This window comes from Salvelinus alpinus, chromosome 23 (assembly GCF_045679555.1).
Source record: "Salvelinus alpinus chromosome 23, SLU_Salpinus.1, whole genome shotgun sequence".
Lineage (NCBI taxonomy): Eukaryota > Metazoa > Chordata > Actinopteri > Salmoniformes > Salmonidae > Salvelinus > Salvelinus alpinus.
Window position 1 is genome coordinate 14,367,091 of NC_092108.1, and position 17,005 is coordinate 14,384,095.

At 46.7% G+C, this 17,005-nt stretch overlaps 2 protein-coding genes across 3 annotated transcripts in view; one reads left to right on the forward strand and one right to left on the reverse strand.

Annotated features, from left to right (window-relative positions):
• The window catches only part of LOC139550283 (neurocan core protein-like), a 154,059-nt gene that overhangs the window by 113,531 nt on the left and 23,523 nt on the right, over nucleotides 1-17,005 (reverse strand). For both annotated transcript variants that reach the window (XM_071361080.1, XM_071361079.1), the window contains one exon: nucleotides 8,430-8,494. In XM_071361080.1, the coding sequence (XP_071217181.1) occupies nucleotides 8,430-8,487 (58 nt within the window). In that variant the 5' untranslated portion in view covers nucleotides 8,488-8,494. The remainder of the gene's footprint in view (nucleotides 1-8,429; nucleotides 8,495-17,005) is intronic.
• Nucleotides 9,032-16,736, forward strand: LOC139551391 (uncharacterized). The gene is made up of 5 exons (XM_071362872.1): nucleotides 9,032-9,269; nucleotides 14,568-14,784; nucleotides 15,099-15,356; nucleotides 15,627-15,924; nucleotides 16,179-16,736. Exons 1-5 carry the CDS (start codon nucleotides 9,032-9,034, stop codon nucleotides 16,734-16,736), a joined length of 1,569 nt encoding a protein of 522 aa, XP_071218973.1.

Here is a 17,005-nt window from a genome sequence, read left to right on the forward strand (position 1 = left end):
ACAAGGACATGTTCTGTCAGTACAGGAGGAAGGGTTAGTGTGACAAGGACATGTTCTGTCAGTACAGGAGGAAGGGTTAGTGTGACAAGGACATGTCCTGTCAGTACAGGAGGAAGGGTTAGTGTGACAAGGACATGTTCTGTCAGTACAGGAGGAAGGGTTAGTGTGACAAGGACATGTTCTGTCAGGACAGGAGGAAGGGTTAGTGTGACAAGGACATGTTCTGTCAGGACAGGAGGAAGGGTTAGTGTGACAAGGACATGTTCTGTCAGTACAGGAGGAAGGGTTAGTGTGACAAGGACATGTTCTGTCAGTACAGGAGGAAGGGTTAGTGTGACAAGGACATGTTCTCAGTACAGGAGGAAGGGTTAGTGTGACAAGGACATGTTCTGTCAGTACAGGAGGAAGGGTTAGTGTGACAAGGACATGTTCTGTCAGTACAGGAGGAAGGGTTAGTGTGACAAGGACATGTTCTGTCAGTACAGGAGGAAGGGTTAGTGTGACAAGGACATGTTCTGTCAGTACAGGAGGAAGGGTTAGTGTGACAAGGACATGTTCTGTCAGGACAGGAGGAAGGGTTAGTGTGACAAGGACATGTTCTGTCAGTACAGGAGGAAGGGTTAGTGTGACAAGGACATGTTCTGTCAGTACAGGAGGAAGGGTTAGTGTGACAAGGACATGTTCTGTCAGTACAGGAGGAAGGGTTAGTGTGACAAGGACATGTTCTGTCAGTACAGGAGGAAGGGTTAGTGTGACAAGGACATGTTCTGTCAGGACAGGAGGAAGGGTTAGTGTGACAAGGACATGTTCTGTCAGTACAGGAGGAAGGGTTAGTGTGACAAGGACATGTTCTGTCAGTACAGGAGGAAGGGTTAGTGTGACAAGGACATGTTCTGTCAGTACAGGAGGAAGGGTTAGTGTGACAAGGACATGTTCTGTCAGGAAAGGAGGAAGGGTTAGTGTGACAAGGACATGTTCTCAGTACAGGAGGAAGGGTTAGTGTGACAAGGACATGTTCTCAGTACAGGAGGAAGGGTTAGTGTGACAAGGACATGTTCTCAGTACAGGAGGAAGGGTTAGTGTGACAAGGACATGTTCTCAGTACAGGAGGAAGGGTTAGTGTGACAAGGACATGTTCTGTCAGTACAGGAGGAAGGGTTAGTGTGACAAGGACATGTCCTGTCAGTACAGGAGGAAGGGTTAGTGTGACAAGGACATGTTCTGTCAGGACAGGAGGAAGGGTTAGTGTGACAAGGACATGTTCTGTCAGGACAGGAGGAAGGGTTAGTGTGACAAGGACATGTTCTGTCAGTACAGGAGGAAGGGTTAGTGTGACAAGGACATGTTCTGTCAGTACAGGAGGAAGGGTTAGTGTGACAAGGACATGTTCTGTCAGTACAGGAGGAAGGGTTAGTGTGACAAGGACATGTTCTGTCAGTACAGGAGGAAGGGTTAGTGTGACAAGGACATGTTCTGTCAGTCTGGTCTATTGAGAGAGCAGAAGACGAATGAGAGGACCTGAGATTCCAGGGAGGCATCAGTTAGTTAACCAGACTGAGATTCATTAGCAGCATAACACCACTCAGGGAACGTTCCAGAAACCAAGAAAAACTCCAGTCCCAATCCAGCAGAGGTGACAACACCACCGTGTAGAGTCACACAGACATTTGCAGACATGCGCGGCACGCACACGCACGCGCGCACACACACACACACACACACACACACACACACACACACACACACACACACACACACACACACACACACACACACACACACACACACACACACACACACACACACACACACACACACACACACACACACACACACATACATACACACACACATGCACGCGCACACACACACACACATTTGACAATTGGCTGGCTAGACAGATAATTAATTCAAATTTCAGTATGTTAATTTCATCACACTCATATCTGCACTCACACCTGCTCTCCAGTCACTCTCTCTCTCTCTCTTTCTCTCGCCCAATCCCTCTTTTTGTATCACCATCTCTCTGTTTCTATCCCCCTGCTTTCTCTCCTCTCTCTGCCGCTAGTCGCCTATCTCTATCCCCCACTGTCCGTTCCTCTCTTTTTGATCGGATGTAAAAGGGTCGTGGACGGTGTTGTCGCGCAAAGCGTCAGGGTTCATCGCTCTGCAGATAGGTATCAGTAATTCACTCAGTCCAGTTGCCGTGAGATACAGCCTCAGGGTAACCATGGAAACATGAATACCGGTAAAGACTACCTAACAACCCCTCCCCCCCACTCATCTTTCTGACTTCCCCCTTAAATCATCACCATCTGGTAGACATACAGTTCCTACCTTCTAACAAAAACGATTATATTTTAAGGGTGTTTTTTAATTCTGAAATTATTTCTCTGAAGGCCCCCCTTACTCACTCTACATGCTCATGTTTTGGAGAACATAGTACTACTGTGCCTAAAATATTTTAATTTGACATTGTAAAAAGTGATACCTTAACATGGGTGTTTGCCATCAGTCTCAACACAAGACATCTACAAATACCATGGTAGTTATCCGGTATGGCTGTGACTTAAGTCTGCTCATCTGTAACACTAAGATAAACATGCAGCATATCGACCAGAACAGTCAAGTCTCAAGATCCCTCGGTCAACTAAACTCCAATTTGTTTTGGGATTTTTCTTCAGATTTTTGCACATCCTTTTGTGTTGCCTTTCAATTCCACCTCCTTTCTCAAACACATCCGTTTTGTAGATATTTAAAACAAATGTGGGCCTAAAGGGGAAAACGCTGTATGAAAAAACAAAGGTTTATTTTGCCCGGTGTTGGAATAATGTGTTTAAGCCGCATGGTTGGGAGGGATGGTGGGTGGAATCCCCAGAAGATATCTCCCATCTCCATTTAGATTGGAATGTTTTCACAAGCGGAACCCCCCTAGAGAGAATCCCCATGTCTGTGTTCTAAAAGCATGATGCCCCTTCAACCCAAACCAGACGTAATCACAAACACTGTTTGGTATGGAGAGAGGGGGGGACAGAGAGAGAGAAGAAGAGTGAGGGATAGAGAGAGAGAAGAAGAGTGAGGGAGAGAGAGAGAGAGAGAAGGAGAGAACAGACTGACAAAGAAAGAGATATGCATTTTAGTTTTTCCTAGCCGCTGTGCTTCTACATCTGCATTGCTTGCTGTTTAGGGTTTTAGGCTGGGTTTCTGTTTAAGCACTTTGTGACATCTGCTGAAGTGTAAAAGGGGCTTTATAAATACATTTGATTGATTGAGGTAACCTCTGTGAATGAAAAAAAAACACGAGAAGTATGGAAATGACAGCAAAAACAAAAGAAAAGAGGGGAAAAAGAGGGAGAGTTCTTAAAAGGGAAACGAGGATGGAGATGACATGGACGACTCTTACTGTCGTTAACAGAGGGCGGTTTACGGTATTCTTGTCTGAGGGGCAAACTATGTATATCGACATAAATTGCTAGTCTTACTAAGTGTCCTTCAAGGCTGTTCTCTCGTTTGCCTCATACTTGTCCCTGCCTATTACTCACTGTTGATAAGCTTCATGGAGTGTAGCACTGACATACAGGAACCCTGCCGCTGATCTGAGAGAGAAGCACATTATCCAGTCATGCCTGTTCTGCTACTGCACAGCTGTCTTCAGGTATGATGGGCTAGTCCAATGAGATGGTCCCTCTGTTTCAAGTCAGTTTAATGCCTACAAGATTGATTTTATAGATGCACACAGACAGGTAAACACACACACACACACACACACACACACACACACACACACACACACACACACACACACACACTTCACACTTCACACACTTCACACACACACACACGCACAAACACAATCATCATACAGCAAAGCCCAGCAGATTCTCAGGCCTCAGGGCATTCTCTCCCAGCACCTGCAGCCATCAATCTATCGGCTGGGATATCCATGGCAACAGCAGCTGGAGGATAGCTGGCCAGATAGGTAGTGGTGTGTATGTGTGTATGTGTGAATGTGTGAATGTGTGTTATGTGTGTGTGTGTTATGTGTGTGTTATGTGTGTGTTATGTGTGTGTGTGTGTGTGTGTTATGTGTGTGTGTGTGTGTTATGTGTGTCTGTGTGTGTTATGTGTGTCTGTGTGTGTTATGTGTGTGTGTGTGTGTGTGTGTGTGTGTGTGTGTGTGTGTGTGTGTGTGTGTGTGTGTGTGTGTGTGTGTGTGTGTTGTGTGTGTGTGTGTGTGTGTGTGTGTGTGTGTGTGTGTGTGTGTGTGTGTGTGTGTGTGTGTGTGTGTGTGTGTGTGTGTGTGTGTGTGTGTGTGTTATGTTATGTGTGTGTGTGTGTGTTATGTGTGTGTGTGTGTGTGTGTGTGTGTGTGTGTGTGTGTGTGTGTGTGTGTGTGTGTGTGTTATGTGTGTGTGTGTGTGTTATGTGTGTGTGTGGGTTATGTGTTATGTGTGTGTGTGTGTTATGTGTATGTGTGTGTGTGTGTTATGTGTATGTGTGTGTGTTATGTGTTATGTGTGTGTGTGTGTTATGTATGTGTGTGTGTGTGTGTGTGTGTGTGTGTGTGTGTGTTATGTGTGTGTTTATGTGTGTGTGTGTGTGTTATGTGTGTGTGTTATGTGTGTGTGTGTGTGTGTGTGTGTGTGTGTGTGTGTGTGTGTGTGTGTGTGTGTGTGTGTGTGTGTGTGTGTGTGTGTGTGTGTGTGTGTGTGTGTGTGTGTGTGTGTGTGTGTGTATGTATGTGGTGTGTATGCGGTGTGTGTGTGTGTGTGGTGTGTGGTCTGTATGTGTGTCAGTGGAGGCTGCTGAGTGGAGAACGGTTCAAAATAATGGCTGGAACAGAGCAAAAGGAATGGTATCAAACACATGTTTGATGTATTTGATACCATTCCAGCTATTCCGCTCCAGTCATTACCATGAGGCCGTTCTCCCAATTAAGGTGCCACCAACCTCCTGTGGTGTGCACACACATGCGCACACACACACACACACACACATATATATATGCATATACAGTATATATACACAATAGCAGTCAAAAGTTTGGACACACATACTCATTCAAGGGTCTTTCTTTCTTTTTTTCTACATTGTAGAATAATAGTGAAGACATCAAAACTATGAAATAACACAAATGGAATCATGTAGTAACCAAAAAAGTGTGTAGTAACAAATCATGTAGTAACAAATCAAAACATATTTTCTATGCCAAGCCACCCTTTGCCTTGATGACCGAGGCTCTGCATCTGTCCTCGTGCTCCTAGACCTTAGTGCTGCCTTTGATACCATCGATCACCACATTCTTTTGGAGAGATTGGAAACCCAAATTGGTCTACACGGACAACTTCTGGCCTGGTTTAGATCTTATCTGTCGGAAAAATATCAGTTTGTCTCTGTGAATGGTTTGTCCTCTGACAAATCAACTGTAAATTTCGGTGTTCCTCAAGGTTCCGTTTAAGGACCACTATTGTTTTCACTATATATTTTACCTCTTGGTTAACAATTAATATTAAACTAATAGTAAGATATTTATGTCCTACTAGTGTTTTTTTTTTATGGTCTCCACTCTAGTTCCCTGCAGTTAATCTGGGCGTATGGTCACCAGAGATTGCTTGAGCTGACAAATGAGTTAAAGAATGCAATACATAGACAAGATGTGGTGGGTGTAACCGAGATAGAGAGAGCCTGGAAGAGTTTATAACAATCCCTCATTGTCTCAAAATCATCCTTGCATATGGGAAACTAAGCCAGGGTGGGGTTAAGACAACACCCCCCAGTGCAGATAACAACAGGATGAACCCAGAGTGGCTTATGATGCCCAAATCTGCATGGGAGGGGTGGAACCAACCATGACTAAGCATTCTTAGTGTCAGTTATATAAAGAACTCTGCATTTGGGTAAAGGTTAGGCTACTCGGCCCAACAGTCAAGACTGTGGGGTTGACTAGTCTCAGTATTGCAATAATGAATTGATATTGAATAAATATGATTGTTTGAAGAAATGACAAAGTCTCTCTCACTTGATTAGAATATTCCACGACACTGTTCAGAGGAGACTGAGTGAATCAGGCCTTCATGGTCGAATTACTGCAAAGAAACCACTACTAAAGGACACCAATAAGAAAACAGAAGCAATGGACATTAGACCGATGTAAATCTGTCCTTTGGTCTGATGAGTCCAAATTTGAGATTTTTCGTTCCAACCGCCGTGTCTTTGTGAAATGCAGAGTAGGTGAACAGATGATCTCCGCATGTGTGGTTCCCACCGTGAAGCATGGAGGAGGAGGTGTGATGGTGCTTTTCTGGTGACACTGTCTGTGATTTATTTAGATTTCAAGGCACACTTAACCAGCATGGCTACCACAGCATTCTGCAGAAATGTGCTTAGTGGGACTATCATTTGTTTTTCAACAGTACAATGACCCAATACACCTCCAGGCTGCGTAAGGGCTATTTGACGAAGAAGGAGAGTGATGGAGTGCTGTGTCAGATTACCTGGGCTCCACAATCACCAGACCAATTGAGATGGTTTGGGATAAGTTGGACCACAGAGGGAAGTAAAAGCAACCAACAAGTGCTAGCATATGCGGGAACTCCTTCAAGTCTGTTGGAAAAGCATTCCAGGTGAAGCTGGTTTAGAGAATGCCAAGAGTGTGCAAAGCTGTCATCAAGGCAAAGAAAGGGTGGCTACTTTGAAGAATCTAAAATCTAAAATATGTTTTGATTTGTTTTGGTTACTACATGATTCCATATGCATTATTTCATAGTTTTGATGTCTTCACTATTATTCTGCAATGTAGAATATAGTTTTTTTTAAACTTGAATGAGTAGGTGTGTCCAAACTTTTGACTGGTACTGTATATACACTATATGACCAAAAGTATGTGGACACCAGCTCGTCGAACATCTCATTCCAAAATCATGGGCATTAATATGGAGTTGGTCCCCCCTTTGCTGCTATAACAGCCTCCACTCTTCAGGGAATGCTTTTCACTAGATGTTGGAACATTGCTGCGGGGACATGCTTCCATTCAGCCACAAGAGCATTCGTGAGATCGGGCACTGATGTTGGGCGATTAGGCCTGGCTCTCAGTTGGTGTTCCAATTCATCCCAAAGGTGTTCGAAGGGGTTGAGGTCAGGGCTCTGTGCAGGCCAGTCAAGTTCTTCCACACAGATCTCGACAAACCATTCCTGTATGGACCTCGCTTTGAGCATTGTCATGCTGAAACAGGAAAGGGCTTTCCCCAAACTGTTGCCACAATGTTGGAGACAGATTTTTTTTTAGAATGTCATTGTATGCTGTAGTGTTAAGATTATTCTTTACAGGAATTAAGGGGCCCCAGAACAGAGTTCCTCCACCACCAACTTTACAGTCGGCACTATGCATTGGGGCAGGTAGAGTTCTCCTGGCATCCATCAAGCTTAGATTTGTCCGTCGGACTGCCAGTGGAGAAGCGTGATTCATCACTCCAGAGAACGTATTTCCACTGCTCCAGAGTCCAATGGAGGCAAGATTTACACCACACCAGCCGACGCTTGGCATTGTCATGGTGATCTTAGGCTTGTGTGTGGCTGCGTTGCCATGGAAACCCATTTCATGAAGCTCCCGACGAACAGTTATTGTGCTGACGTTGCTTCCAGAGGCAGTTTGGAACTTGGTAGCGAGTGTTGCAACCGAGGACAGACGATTTTTATGCTCTACGCATACTTCAGCACTCGGCGTTCCCATTCTGTCAGCTTGTGTGGCCTACCACTTGGTGGCTGAGCCGTTGTTTACGCTTCACAATAACAGCACTTACAGTTAACCGGGGCAGCTCTAGCAGGGCAGAAATTTGACGAACTGACTTGTTGGAAACGTGGCATCCTATGACGGTGCCACATTGAAAGTCACTGAGCTCTTCAGTAAGGTCATTCTACTGACAATGTTTGTCTATGGAGATTGCATGTCCCACATTCTGACAATTTGTGGGCCCTCTAACATCACATGCACTAACCACAGGCTTAGATAGACTACCTACACAGAGTCATTCTCTTTGTTGTTCCAGCACAGGTTAATTTGATGCAGTGTAATTGAACAGACGGTCGACTAAAGTTCCATCAATAGGTTTGGAACCGTTCCAGTACAGTTCCACAGAGCCTTTCTGCAAACATCCACAGCCTCTTAACTCTCAGTTAGCCACATCACTCAGATTATCACAATAGTCTTTTGTTGGATGACAACAATGTTTTTCCATATAGTGTTACTATGGATCAGAAACTTGTAAGCTACAGATGTAGGATCTTAATTCTGGGATCTAACTCAAACATGGGTTATGCATTATCTTGGGGTGGGGTTCAAGTTCTGCTTTTATCTTTTGAAATGTGCCTGTGATTTCCAGCAGTACCTCATGTTGTCCCAGACTGACAGGGTAGTAAATAAGATGGCTCACCAAGCAGCAGCAGAGACAGGACAGCCTGCAGACCAGCTACACACACAGCCACCGCCATCCTTGACCTGCGGAAACAAAGAAAGAGAGAGAGACAGAGAAAGAGAGGGGGAGAGGGAAAGAGAGAGAGAGAGAGAGAGGGAGAGGGAAAGAGAGACACAGAGAGACACAGAGAGAGAGAGAGAGAGAGAGAGAGAGAGAGAGAGAGAGAGAGAGAGAGAGAGAGAGAGAGAGAGAGAGAGAGAGAGAGAGAGAGAGAGAGAGAGAGAGAGAGAAAGATCATTAAGATTCAAAGTGCATAGTTATAGTAGTATCTGTCTGTCAATCTCTCTCTCTCTCTCTCTCTCTTCCACCTCTCCCCAGGTAGGAACATTCTGTAGGTCAATGCATGTGCACGTTCATATGTGTACGTGAGTGTGCATGTCTATGTGCACATACACTGTGGGTGTGTTCTGAGTGATATTCATGTCTCCTTTGCTGTATTTGTACCAAAAGCTGCAGAGAGATCCAACTTTTCTTTATTCTATATTCTTTGACTCTATTATGCAGGGTTTCTTTGTAGCGCTCCCTATTGAGCTGCTAGATCGCTTTCACTGTGAGTAGACATGGTGACCTTCGACCTCTCCGCCATGTTGGAAATCCTGACCCACATGAGTAATGAGCCCCTGGCAGAAAGAGAGCCGGGCAGAGAGCCTGGTGGGGAGAGAGCCTGGTGGGCAGAGAGCCTGGTGGGCAGAGAGCCTGGTGGGCAGAGAGCCTGGTGGGGAGAGAGCCTGGTGGGCAGAGAGCCTGGTGGGCAGAGAGCCTGGTGGTGGGCAGAGAGCCTGGTGGGCAGAGAGCCTGGTGGGGGGGGCTGGTGGGCAGAGAGCCTGGTGGGGGGGGGGGGGGGGGGGCTGGTGGGCAGAGAGCCTGGTGGGGAGTCCAAACCCTCTCAGTCTATACAGAAGACAACACAGAAATATCTCAGGGGGATGGAGTATTCAACAAATGTAATGTGAGTTTGGTATCTTTGGGGTATAGGAAGATTTTTACAATGCAAAGATTATTTATGTGCAAATTGACAATAATGTATTATTCCATCAGCCCTGAATTCAACCCATCTGTATCCCATTGCTGACATAGAGTATATCACCTACTGTACAATACAATCAGCCTGAATTCAGAGGGTGTAGAGTAGATGTTCATCGGATGAAGACAATCAGTCTGGCATTCAAAGGGTGTAGAGACAAGTTAGGTAAAGATCAAGTGATTTGCGCTAAGGAGTGGCATCCAGGAGACGTTCAGACTGTTTGGCATTTACCAGGGTAACGCCAGTCATCTCCAAGGAATCTCTGCTGCTCTGAGCTGACTGCATTGGTTGTTTGGCTAGCTAACCCATTCAGAGTGGACCTGCCATTGAGCGGGGAAAGATACAAAGATATTTCGTCATGGATAGTAAAGTATTGTATGACAGTTAACACATTCCACATTTAACTGTCATTAAAAAGCGATCCCTCCTGTCCTTTTATGTACTAGTGCCCAGGTGGTCTGTGGACCCCTAGGCAGAAGGTGACTAGTATTGGTGAGACCCAACTGTGCTGAACACTCAAGTTAGACTAACACAGAATTTCCCTAGTGGTGGGTTCAGGACCCACCATTGCTGATTAAGTTCGGGTCCCGGTTAGACACATTGGTTATGCTCACCGGGTGGCCACACAAACATTTTAAAGCAGTTTGGTTGGGTCACGATGAGGGCACATCTGCTGTATGACATTAGTATTATTATGCTGGGTTACAGAGCTGCAGTAGAGGGTGTGGGATTGGCCACGACCCAACAGCCACTGCAGTCACAGCTAGCATACCGAGTAGAAGAGTAGGGGCCTGCCTATGGGCATCACCGTGGAAACCATACAACTCTCCCTGCTATAGACGGCCCATTCAGGCCTTTGATTCAAGGGATTTACAACAGTACACTATGGACCTGAATGCACCAGCTGTATACTAACCAGCCTCACCTATTGTTGCAGAGGAACCATCGGATGTAGTTAACGCCATCCTCTCCTTTTAGCGCTCCTTTATTTATTTCACACGCAGAGTTGTCTTAGGCGGAGAAAAGACCTCAAGGAGGCTCTAGAATGTGTCTGTGAATGGGGGTGTCCATTCTGATTGTATGGGCTGAATAGGAGACATTCTAAGGGGCCTGACAGAGCATACGGTGGGACCGACTGAGATGCACGCAGACAACCACCCCTGTGACAGGACTGGGAGAAGATAGATACAGTCGTGCTCTGTGCTGAGCTGAGCTGTCTATTGGTGCAGAACAGCAAATGCACTGAACCCACTATCATGATGACTTCAGCAGGAAAAGGAAGGGCCCTCCAACCTAGACCCGTTGCCCCAATTCCCCCATCCTGCTGGACTGAAAGAATTCTACCAAGTCTTTCAGGGGGATTTTCTGCTGTTGCCAACCTTGAAGGTTTGCAACATTTGTGCACTGCCAAATCTAAATAGAAAAACTGAACGGAAAAACTGCTATGCTCCACCAGATAAATGAAAAGTCGGTGGAATACACAGAATCGAACGATCCATCTTTCCACCCCATGGGTGTTGTAGGATGGGGTAAACCTCTAAATCACTCCCCACGATCGCATACATCTAGTGGGCATGAGCTCTCCCCCCTGCCTGGTCTCATTACCACAGATACAAGCAGGTGTGTGTGTGTGTGTGTGTGTGTGTGTGTGTGTGTGTGTGTGTGTGTGTGTGTGTGTGTGTGTGTGTGTGTGTGTGTGTGTGTGTGTGTGTGTGTGTGTGCCCCGTCTCTTTAGTTAACCAACCCAATGGCTGATAAGTCTCTTTAGTTAATTGACCCAATGGCTGTTAAGTCTCTTTAGTTAACCAACCCAATGGCTGTTAAGTCTCTTTAGTTAATCAACCCAATGGCTGTTAAGTCTCTTTAGTTAACCAACCCAATGGCTGATAAGTCTCTTTAGTTAACCAACCCAATGGCTGATAAGTCTCTTTAGTTAATTGACCCAATGGCTGTTAAGTCTCTTTAGTTAACCAACCCAATGGCTGATAAGTCTCTTTAGTTAATTGACCCAATGGCTGTTAAGTCTCTTTAGTTAACCAACCCAATGGCTGTTAAGTCTCTTTAGTTAATTAACCCAATGGCTGTTAAGTCTCTTTAGTTAATTAACCCAATGGCTGATAAGTCTCTTTAGTTAACCAACCCAATGGCTGTTAAGTCTCTTTAGTTAATTAACCCAATGGCTGATAAGTCTCTTTAGTTAACCAACCCAATGGCTGTTAAGTCTCTTTAGTTAACCAACCCAATGGCTGTTAAGTCTCTTTAGTTAATCAACCCAATGGCTGTTAAGTCTCTTTAGTTAACCAACCCAATGGCTGATAAGTCTCTTTAGTTAATTGACCCAATGGCTGTTAAGTCTCTTTAGTTAACCAACCCAATGGCTGTTAAGTCTCTTTAGTTAATCAACCCAATGGCTGTTAAGTCTCTTTAGTTAACCAACCCAATGGCTGATAAGTCTCTTTAGTTAACCAACCCAATGGCTGATAAGTCTCTTTAGTTAATTGACCCAATGGCTGTTAAGTCTCTTTAGTTAACCAACCCAATGGCTGTTAAGTCTCTTTAGTTAACCAACCCAATGGCTGTTAAGTCTCTTTAGTTAATTAACCCAATGGCTGATAAGTCTCTTTAGTTAACCAACCCAATGGCTGTTAAGTCTCTTTAGTTAATTAACCCAATGGCTGATAAGTCTCTTTAGTTAACCAACCCAATGGCTGTTAAGTCTCTTTAGTTAATTGACCCAATGGCTGATAAGTCTCTTTAGTTAACCAACCCAATGGCTGATAAGTCTCTTTAGTTAATCAACCCAATGGCTGTTAAGTCTCTGTAGTTAACCAACCCAATGGCTGATAAGTCTCTTTAGTTAACCAACCCAATGGCTGATAAGTCTATTTAGTTAACCAACACAATGGCTGATAAGTCTATTTAGTTAACCAACCCAATGGCTGTTAAGTCTCTTTAGTTAACCAACCCAATGGCTGATAAGTCTCTTTAGTTAACCAACCCAATGGCTGATAAGTCTCTTTAGTTAACCAACCCAATGGCTGATATGTCTATTTAGTTAACCAACCCAATGGCTGTTAAGTCTCTTTAGTTAACCAACCCAATGGCTGATAAGTCTCTTTAGTTAACCAACCCAAAGGCTAATAAGTCTCTTTAGTTAACCAAGCCAATGGCTGATAAGTCTCTTTAGTTAACCAACCCAATGGCTGTTAAGTCGCTTTAGTTAACCAACCCAATGGCTGATAAGTCTCTTTAGTTAACCAACCCAATGGCTGTTAAGTCTCTTTAGTTAACCAACCCAATGGCTGATAAGTCTCTTTAGTTAACCAACCCAATGGCTGATAAGTCTCTTTAGTTAACCAACCCAATGGCTGTTAAGTCTCTTTAGTTAATTGACCCAATGGCTGATAAGTCTCTTTAGTTAACCAACCCAATGGCTGATAAGTCTCTTTAGTTAACCAACCCAATGGCTGTTAAGTCTCTTTAGTTAATTGACCCAATGGCTGATAAGTCTCTTTAGTTAACCAACCCAATGGCTGTTAAGTCTCTTTAGTTAATTGACCCAATGGCTGATAAGTCTCTTTAGTTAACCAACCCAATGGCTGTTAAGTCTCTTTAGTTAATCATCCCAATGGCTGTTAAGTCTAGTTAACCAACCCAATGGCTGATAAGTCTCTTTAGTTAAATGACCCAATGGCTGTTAAGTCTCTAGTTAAATGACCCAATGGCTGTTAAGTTTAGTTAACCAACCCAATGGCTGTTAAGTCTCTTTAGTTAATCATCCCAATGGCTGTTAAGTCTCTAGTTAAATGACCCAATGGCTGATAAGTTTAGTTAACCAACCCAATGGCTGATAAGTCTCTTTAGTTAATTGACCCAATGGCTGATAAGTCTCTTTAGTTAACCAACCCAATGGCTGTTAAGTTTCTTTAGTTAACCAACCTAATGGCTGATAAGTCTCTTTAGTTAACCAACCCAATGGCTGTTAAGTCTCTTTAGTTAACCAACCCAATGGCTGTTAAGTCTCTTTAGTTAATCGACCCAATGGCTGTTAAGTCTCTTTAGTTAAAAGACCCAATGGCTGATAAGTCTCTTTAGTTAACCAACCCAATGGCTGTTAAGTCTCTTTAGTTAATCAACCCAATGGCTGATAAGTCTCTTTAGTTAATCAACCCAATGGCTGTTAAGTCTCTTTAGTTAACCAACCCAATGGCTTCTCCGGTCTTGATTCAAGATACACAGGCCTGGGCTGCCATATTGGCATCATTAATGTATTATAGAGCTCCACATCAAGCCCTCGACCGCGGTCTGAGGCTCCTCAGAGCTCTTCATCTGTCTCTGAGGGACACACAGATAACTAGAAATACACACACTACCACCAGCCCTGTCGGAGTGCTCCCTGAATTCTTTATGATATACCTAATCTTTCTCAGGGGCAATAAAGCACACGCACACGTCACAAACACACAGCATACACACGTCATACACCCCCCCCCCCCCCCCCCAACACACACACACACACACGTCATACACGTCATACAACCATACACACACATGTCACAAACACACAGCATTCACACGTCATACACCCCCCCACACCCACACACGCACACACACGTCACAAACACACAGCATACACACGTCATACACCCCCCCCCCCCCCCCCACACACACACACACACATATACACACACACACGTCATACAACCATACACACATACACGTCACAAACACGCAGCACACACACGTCATACACCCCCCCCCCCCCCCACCACACACACACACACACACATATACACACACACGTCATACAACCATACACACACACACAAACAGATAATGAACCCTGTTTGTTTTCTGCTGGGTTTGCTGATCCCTCTACCAGGCTTGGATATAACCTAACTGTAGTCTACTCCCACTGGCAGAGCACCAAAGTCTCAATGCCTCCTGGGGAACGGACTTCAGTAACAGTTGAATTATGTTATTTGAGTTGATGAAGAGAAAACGCTCTCATTGACAACAAGGATCTGGGGAAGGGTGTCAGGCTATCCAACCTCCCTTAATATCTGGGGAAGGAGGCGAACGACAGAGACGGAGGAGGCGAACGACAGAGACGGAGGAGGGGAACGACAGAGTGATGGAGGAGGGGAACGACAGAGATGTAGGAGGGAAACGACAAAGTGACGGAGGAGGGGAACGACAGAGACGGAGGAGGGGAACGACAGAGACGGAGGAGGGGAACGACAGAGACGGAGGAGGGGAACGACAGAGACGGAGGGGAACGACAGAGATGTAGGAGGGAAACGACAGAGTGACGGAGGAGGGGAACGACAGAGTGAAGGAGGAGGGGAACGACAGAGTGACGGAGGAGGGGAACGACAGAGTGACGGAGGAGGGGAACGACAGAGACGGAGGAGGGGAACGACAGAGACGGAGGAGGGGAACGACAGAGACGTAGGAGGGAAACGACAGTGTGACGTAGGAGGGGAACGACAGCGACGGAGGAGGGGAACGACAGCGACGGAGGAGGGGAACGACAGCAACGGAGGAGGGGAACGACAGAGACGTAGGAGGGGAACGACAGAGACGTAGGAGGGGAACGACAGTGTGACGGAGGAGGGGAATGACAGAGACGGAGGAGGGGAACAACAGATTGACGTAGGAGGGGAACGACAGTGTGACGGAGGAGGGGAACGACACAGTGACGGAGGAGGGGAACGACAGAGTGACGGAAAGGGGAACGACAGCGACAGAGGAGGGGAACGACAGTGTGACGTAGGAGGGGAACGACAGTGCGACGGAGGAGGGGAACGACTAGCGACGGAGGAGGGGGAACGACAGATCGACGGAGGAGGGGAACGACAGTGTGACGGAGGAGGGGAACGACAGAGTGACTGAAGAGAGGAACGACAGAGTGACGGAGGAGGGGAACGACACAGTGACGGAGGAGGGGAACGACAGAGTGACGGAAAGGGGAACGACAGCGACAGAGGAGGGGAACGACAGTGTGACGTAGGAGGGGAACGACAGTGTGACGGAGGAGGGGAATGACAGAGACGGAGGAGGGGAACAACAGATTGACGTAGGAGGGGAACGACAGTGTGACGTAGGAGGGGAACGACAGTGTGACGTAGGAGGGGAACGACAGCGACGGAGGAGGGGAACGACTACGACGTAGGAGGGGGAACGACAGCGACGGAGGAGGGGAACGACAGTGTGACGGAGGAGGGGAACGACAGAGTGACTGAAGAGAGGAACGACAGAGTGACGGAGGAGGGGAACGACACAGTGACGGAGGAGGGGAACGACAGAGTGACGGAAAGGGGAACGACAGCGACAGAGGAGGGGAACGACAGTGTGACAGAGGAGGGGAACGACAGTGTGACGGAGGAGGGGAACGACAGTGTGACGGAGGAGGGGAACGACAGCGACGTAGGAGGGGAATGACAGCAACGTAGGAGGGGAACGATAGCAACGTAGGAGGGGAACGACAGCAACGTAGGAGGGGAACGACAGCAACGTAGGAGGGGAACGACAGCAACGTAGGAGGGGAACGACAGAGTGACTGAAGAGAGGAACGACAGAGTGACGGAGGAGGGGAATGACAGAGTGACGGAGGAGGGGAACGACAGAGTGACGGAGGAGGGGAACGACAGAGTGACGGAGGAGGGGAAAGAGAGTGACAGAGGAGGGGAACGACAGAGACGGAGGAGGGGAACGACAGCGACGGAGGAGGGGAACGACAGAGACGGAGGAGGGGAACGACAGAGACGGAGGAGGGGAACGACAGAGTGACGGAGGAGGGGAAAGAGAGTGACAGAGGAGGGGAACGACAGAGACGGAGGAGGGGAACGACAGCGACGGAGGAGGGGAACGACAGAGACGGAGGAGGGGAACGACAGAGACGGAGGAGGGGAAAGACAGAGACGGAGGAGGGGAAAGACAGAGTGACGGAGGAGGGGAACGACAGAGTAACGGAGGAGGGGAACGACAGAGTGACGGAGGAGGGGAACGACAGAGTGACGGAGGACGGGAACGGCAGAGTGACGGAGGACGGGAATGGCAAAGTGACGGAGGAGGGGAACGACAGAGACGGAGGAGGGGAACGACAGAGACGGAGGAGGGGAACGACAGAGACGGAGGAGGGGAACGACAGAGACGGAGGAGGGGAACGACAGAGACGGAGGAGGGGAACGACAGAGACAGAGGAGGGGAACGACAGAGTGAGTAAGGGCTCCAGATGATGGACAGACAGAGGAGAGCGGAGAAGACGTAAGAAAATAGGAGAGAAGGGAAGAGAGGAGAGGAGAAGAGAAGAGAGGAGAAGAAGAGAAGAGAGGAGAAGAGATGAGAAAAGAGGAGAAGAGAGAAGAAGGGAAGAGAAGGAGAGAATAAGAGAGGAGAAGAGAGGAGAAGAGAAGAGAAGGGAAGAGAGAAGGGAAGAGAAGAGAAGAAAGGAGAAGAGAAGGGAAGACAGGAGAAGAGAGAAGAAGAGGAGAAGAGACGGGAAGAG